General features: G+C 31.4%; 1 protein-coding gene across 1 annotated transcript; it reads right to left on the bottom strand.

The window, feature by feature from the left end:
• Window positions 1-5,078: 5,078 nt before the first annotated feature.
• LOC149204672 (glutathione S-transferase U18-like) lies at window positions 5,079-6,458 on the bottom strand. Its single transcript, XM_089393346.1, has 2 exons — window positions 6,026-6,458; window positions 5,079-5,891 (listed from the first exon to the last, which is right to left on the bottom strand). Exons 1-2 carry the CDS (start codon window positions 6,356-6,358, stop codon window positions 5,520-5,522), a joined length of 705 nt encoding a protein of 234 aa, XP_089249472.1. The 5' UTR covers window positions 6,359-6,458; the 3' UTR covers window positions 5,079-5,519.
• Between the last annotated feature and the right edge of the window lie 633 nt (window positions 6,459-7,091).

The raw sequence follows: 7,091 nt of genomic DNA, 5'->3' as shown, positions 1-7,091 counted from the left end.
TTGTATTTTCTTCTCATTTCTTCTGGTTAATGCAATATAGATAGTTGGATAGCAGTTGCTTTCCCTAGGGAAATATTTTGTTATGTGCGATTAATCTTCTTCCTTTTTTGCTTATTGTTTTCATCAATCAATTTTTTTTTCCACTGAAGAGTAGAGTAGATTCTTATCTTGTGTTTTAACATATCACATAAGTTATTGAATCTACAGTAAAAATCTACAAACATTTTTGAACCAATCAAGCTCTAGATTTCACTAAAAAATTGCGGCATTTCACAAAATTTTCCCAATTTCTTCCATTATTAGTCCTAAAACTTCATACATAGGCTAAGTAATACCAATACATAGCTAAAAGTTTTAAATATTAATTCATATAGCACAAAGTTTAGCTATGTTTGGGTATTTTCCATCCTTCAAATTGTTTAATTTAGAGGATTTTCTCAAGTTTTTCCCTTGAGGAAATTTATCAAACATTTTGTATGCAACATACATCTTTTATTTTCTATGTTCATTTATGGCCCATAGAACCCAGGTGTTGTAACCTTCACTTTGATATCACATTTTAACATACCCATCTCCATGTTGAGAAACATTACTAAAATTCTTGTTTTATACACATTATAATTTAGAATTTTTTTCAACATGAGTTGTATTTTCCATAAACTACCCACTTTCGTATAAAATAAAATTTTCCCAATATATGATACAATTATGCATTCCTAATAACTTGCAATCAATGTGCAACTATTTATAATAGCGATTTAAACATATAAAAATACATCATAAACAACATACAAGCATGTATAATAAATAACATTTATATTTAATAAAAGAACCAATTGGGTTAGACCCTAGACATTCTAGGTTATCATAGACACTATTACTTTTACTCTCTCAATAACAAGTCACCTCCTAGTTGGCACTATGACTCCACCAAGGCAAAAGGATACCTAAGCTAACTACATCTAATAGCCAATATTAAGGTATCTAGGCTAATGTAACAAACTTTAATAGTAATTCCAACCTATATTCTCTTATTTCCCTCAACTTGCACAACCTAGTGAAGTGTACCCCTTTCTCTACTCCACAATCCCTCAAGCTATCACACCTCCCTTCTAAGGCTCTAGCATAGTTCCCTCAAGAAGTATCAAGGATGTGGTTTGAAGAACTCTAATTATCCCAATGGACTCTCAAAGCACACTTTAGACATCACACAATACACAATCTTACCCAAAAAATAATTCCTTGAAGGCTCTAGCATTCCCTAGGGAAATCCATAGAGAGATACATGGAGAGTTATACATAGAATCCTACCTAGGATTCACAAGTTTCATGGAAAACATGGTTAGATTGTCTTTTGCAAGTTTAGGCCAAAATTCTCATGGCAAGTAACAATCATAGAACAATAGAATTCTCACCATTTCCATTAAGCATACACAAATAACATTCATGGCCATTTTTCATTACTTAGAAAACTCATCCTATTATTTAATAATTTAAAATAAAATCATAATATCATAATCTAAAAATATTTAATAAGTATTAACTTAAACCCATTTCTTAGTTTTTTTAATAATTCTTAACTTAAAGCATTCCTTAGATTTTTAATCTTATTCGTTCTTGTAGAATTCTAAATTAACTTAAAAATTATATTTTATATATAATTAAACCATTCCTTAGATTTTTAATCTTATTTCGTTCTTATAGAATTCTAACTTAACTTAAAAATTATATATATATATATATATATATAACTCTTAAATGACTTTGAAGCTTCATATTTATTATTATGATCATAATCATTTCGAAATGTAATAAGTTCTACATGGTAGCTACTCCCTGCCGCTTAGTTTAAACATAGCTGAATAAAGTAAAAAACAAGATTCAGTTTTAGTATGAGTATGTGACATATTGATAAACTTATAATATGTATATCCTTTATAATGGTTTTGAGAAGTTGTCTAAAAAATTTTCAACTATTTATAAAAATTAGATGTAAATTAGTCATTTATTATTTAAAAGTCTCTCAGTTATTCATGGTTGTCAATATTTAACTATATATGAATATGGTTGTCCATGATAACCATGGAGGAGCATTGTGTCCATGGTTAACCATTGTTGAGGTGGTTTAAGGATGGATGAATATGGTTGTGTTGTTGCCCATGATTGACCATGATTGAGTTTATTTGACCATGGTTAATTATGGTCAACCATGGTTGATTATGGATGAACATGGTTGGCCATGGGTGACTATGGGCTAATGTGGTTGAGTATAGTTGTTAATGTTTAACTATAGATGAATATGGTTGACAATATTGACTATAGTTGATAATGGTTGAACATTGTTGAGTTTGATTGACCATTATTGAGGTGGATTGACCATAGTTGACCATTGTATAGTTTGACCATTATTGGGCTTGTTTGACCATCATTGCCAACATGTAACTATAGATGTATATGGTTGACCATGTTGACTATAGTTGATTGTGTTTCCCATGTGAACCATGAATAACCATGGTTGAATATGATTGAACTTGTTAACCATGTTATACTATAGTTATGACCCCATTGATATACCCTACATAAATCTCATCAATAGAAGTAGAATTGATTATGTTGGGATTTTGAAAAAATATCTTTATTTTGTGCAAAATAAAACCTAATAAAACTTTAAATTTACAAATTTTATATTAATATAGCTTTAACACAATAAAATAAATAATATTATATTATATTAAAAATATATTAGTAAAATAAGTTATTAAAGTTAAATAAAAGATAAATAATTACATTAATTATTAGTATTAAGTTTTTTCTTCGTGAAAAGATCATTATTAAATTATTATAGCATTATGATTATTAAAAATATATTTTATAATAATAAATTATAATATTAGAATTATATTAAAACATGTTTCGTAAAAGTTAAATTATTTAATTTTTGAAACTAGACTATCAAACATATTTATGAATTTTGTATATAGTTTACCAAAACTTAAAAAAATGTGACACATTAAAATCTGCGAACTATAATCTGTAAGGCTTCATACTTTTCTAGACTGAGCATGGACAAGTTACTTACAAAGCTAGCTTGAATGAAATACAACATACGTTTATTGATGTTATGGGCTTTGTACTTTCCTAGACTGAGCATGGACAAGTTACTTAGGAAGCTAGCTTGAATGAAATACAACATACATTTATTGATGTTATGGTTTAGCACTCCTCGTACACTCATCTTGCAAGTTTGCCAAGGCAGCCACCAATAACATGTTAAAATGAACCATCAATCCAATGATAAATAAATAAAAATAAAATAATTCACAAAAATTAAAAAATATTTTTTTTTTAAATTACACTTTACACAAATAATAATACATTAATATAAAATTGATTAATTTATTTAATTTATTAAAAAAATATTTATTTAATTATTTTATATTAATATATTGATATAAAATTCAAATTTTAATATTAATAAATATAAAATCACTGGTATAAAATTTGTACATATTCCATCCCATCCCACAAAATTACGGTAAGGATTCAATAAATTGAATTATTATCATTATTTTTTTAAGCTAAAAAAAATCGCATTTACAATGGGAATGCGTAGGCTCCAGATTTCAATAACGCAAGATACATTGGTGTCTTTACATGGCTATATATAAGTTTTGGAAAACAAAAAATTAATTAAAAAATTGCATTTACAATGGGAATGCGTAATGCGTAGGCTCTTATAGGTTTTGGAAAACAAAAAATTAATTAAAGAAATAAAAATAACGTTTTTTTTAAGTCTATATACATCAAGAATTAATGTGGCGTAGTCAAAGAGGGATAAAGTATTTAAAAGAAATTTGCCGAGGATATCGCGGGAGGAGCGACAAAAAATTTGACACTATACGATATGCCAAGTGGAATGGCATGTCAGAATCGAGACTTGTGTTCTGTAAACTAAACACTGAGTTTTTACATCGTAGTTTGGTTGTTAGTATTAATCTACAAAGAATAATATTTAATGTTTATGGTGTGTTTATTTATTCATCAAATTTTGCTTTTTAGATGTGTATTTTGCAGTTATTAAAAATGATATATTATATTATATTATATTATATTATATTGTGACAGTTTATAACATGTTGTGTTTGAAGATATGGGGATATGCAACAAGTACATTATTATCTGTAAAAGTTTATTAAATAAGATAATTAACACTAACATATTTAATTTATCAACTAATCAAATTAAAGAAAAATAATAAATTCCAATTTGTATTGTTCAACTATAAAAAAAATTGCATTTCTTTTTGTCAAACCCAAACTAATAGCAGTAGTGCCTGGAAAGTTATGGAAATTCTGGTCATATTTAAAGAAAATCCGGCAAGGATTTTTGTAAATCCAAGTTATAGTTGTTAAACTTCAAAATTTTAGGTGTCCTAGACATTTTTGATGGTATTGAATCCATTTCCACCATCAAAAACATGATTCGAACACTGCCTCTACAAGAGTTTTTGGAATTTTTTGCTTAAATTCCGACCACTTTTGACCATCAGACAATTCCTCCACCTCAAAAGATGACTCCAAACTAATATGCGTTTAACCAAAAACTAAATACAATATCCTTAACTTAGAGCAAAAATAATAAGAAACAACCTTAAATTATAATATGATTAATCATAATCACTATAAATAAATATACATATTCAAAAAGATAAAACCACTCTACACATTGAAAATTATCTTATCTATCAATTTTTTTTCTAATTAAATCCAAACCAACTGTAAAATTAATATTTCACATTCAGAAAACACCCTTCCATTAAAACAGAATAATAATTATAAAAACGATACACATTGAAAATTATCTTATATATCAGAATATTTTTTAATAAAATCCAACAAAACTGTAAAATTAATCTTTCACATTCGGCACAACAGCAAAGTCGAATATATCTAGAAAGTTTTACCGGGAAAAAAAAAAAAAATCTAGAAAGTCACGAAGAAATTGATAAATCGCTAAAGGTGACATTTTACCAAATGTTGTGATTGACGATGACTCAAGACATTGAACCAACCACATAATTTGAACCCCAGATTCTTCCGGATTGTTTTCAAATGGGACCGGATGCCTTCCACATTCAGGATTGTTTCAAAATGCAACAATGTCCCATATAAGTTTATTCTCCCAACTTGATGCGACACTTTATGGCAGCTATAGACGATCTTTCCACAAAATTAATTGCATTTCATTGTCGCTTTTTTTTCCACGGAGAAAAAATAGGGCGATGCCAGCGACAGCATCGGAGGGATCCATCAAAAACTTGCTGCGAATAAATAATATACATTGAACAGAGGAATGGTAGCTATAGAACCGGCGAGATTCACCAAAACATTATTCACACTAATTAACATAAAGCAGCTATACTTCAAGACCAGTCTAAAATGACAAAGACTACGAATAGCACTCCTCTTAAATATAATTTCTCTGTCTGTCCTCAGTTTATAAGGTCGGCATGGTTTCCCCTAATTAGCAGTAGGTGGTGAAATCATCATGGCTCTCCTAACAGATATATATTCCGCCGGATCTGGCATCACTTCTTTCACTACATCGGATTCACAGAATCGATCCATCCATGCGGTCAACAACGGCATTTTCTCTGGATCTATTAAAACGCTATCGGTAGCCTTCTCGACGCCTTTGATAAACGCCGACAAACCACCCAAAGCGATGTCAATCAAGCCCATCTCATCCCCTCCAAAATATGGCTTTCCTGCAGAGCAATCGTTGGTTCGCAGAGCTTCCTCTATCAAAACAAAATTTGTAACGGCAACTTCCACTTCTTTCTGTAGCTGCTCGCCTTGGCCAAAGAATGCTGCTCGCATAGATGGAAAGAGCTGAACGCACACATTGCAACCACAACTATATTGGTTACGGAATAGAAAAAACATAATTGGAACTTTCGAAGACACAAATTCCAGACAAAGAAAGGGTCGATGAGCTATGAATGCAAGCGATCACGTTAAATTACCTTTTCGTCTACAAAGGCAGCCCAGAAGCGAGCAATGGCTCGCTCATATGGATCTTTGGGCATAAGATTCGGTGCCTTATTGCCCCATGCCTCCTCGATGTATTGCACAATAATCATGGATTCACAAACAGGCTTTCCATTGTGGATAAGCACTGGAATCTTCTTGTTAACAGGGTTTGATTTCAGCAGCAACTCACTCTTAGGCTGCAAATTCTCTTGGATGAATTCGTAATCGATACCTTTAAGGGCCAGAGCAATGCAAACCCGCACCACGAAGGGACTGAGAGTCACACCTAGCAACTCTACTTGCCCCTTTTCTCCCTCCGTTGCCATTTCACTGAAAATGTATTTGGAGTTTTACGAGTCTGCCTCTTCTATCTCGGATATGCTATGCTAAAAGCCCCCGCCTACTATATATCACACCACGAAAAATCTCGACCTTGCACGAGACAACTACCACTAAAATTCCCATTAAAGTTAAAAGCAGAGAGCGCAGACGTAATGCATGGTTTCACTTTATCGTCTCTGCTTCGTATGGTCAAAACAATTTTCAAAGAAAGTTGCTACCTTAATTCTCAATCAATTTTGAATCCGGCTTTTTCCTTTTTACTTGAGCTTTTCCTTTGATTTCTGGGTCATATTCGGTTGCATATTATTGGTAGTATTGTTTCATAACTTAATACGAGGTCATCTCGAAAACCCAACGGACATCCGATCAATGGGAGGTCAATGACTCACGAAGCAGGGATCTTTGAAGTACGAGCGAATGCTTGGATTTCCGCCACGTCACCGAAGACTATACTAGTGAGTGGCTAACTGAAGAGGAGTTTAGATTGAACTTATGTAAGATTGCGTGATTGGCAATCTAAAATGCGACTGAGGATAGAGAAAGTACTATTTACGAAAATGGAGAGAAGCAGCGATTGCATTGTCAATAATAGGATTGTACGCCCAAGCATTAATGTCATGATGGGTCGAGGAAGTACTAAGGTAGACCGTTAGTACTAGATGCCAACTATGGAGAAGAGACCGTGAAGTTGTTGAGAAAAATGGTAATAGGTTAAAA

This window comes from Pinus tabuliformis, chromosome 1_2 (assembly GCF_031772625.1).
Source record: "Pinus tabuliformis cultivar Carrire ecotype Pingquan chromosome 1_2, CPIR1, whole genome shotgun sequence".
In the NCBI taxonomy this organism is placed as follows: Eukaryota; Viridiplantae; Streptophyta; class Pinopsida; order Pinales; family Pinaceae; genus Pinus; species Pinus tabuliformis.
Note: the sequence above shows the minus strand (reverse complement) of the source record. Positions and strands in the feature narration are given on the sequence as shown.

What these genes read in the sequence shown, in the direction of transcription:
- LOC149204672 (XM_089393346.1), bottom strand. Translation starts at nt 6,358, where the DNA reads ATGGCAACGGAGGGAGAAAAGGGGCAAGTAGAGTTGCTAGGTGTGACT. An exon ending in CTGCCTTTGTAGACGAAAAG is followed by an intron (nt 5,892 to 6,025) that starts GTAATTTAACGT and finishes GTGTGCGTTCAG; the next exon opens with CTCTTTCCATCTATGCGAGC.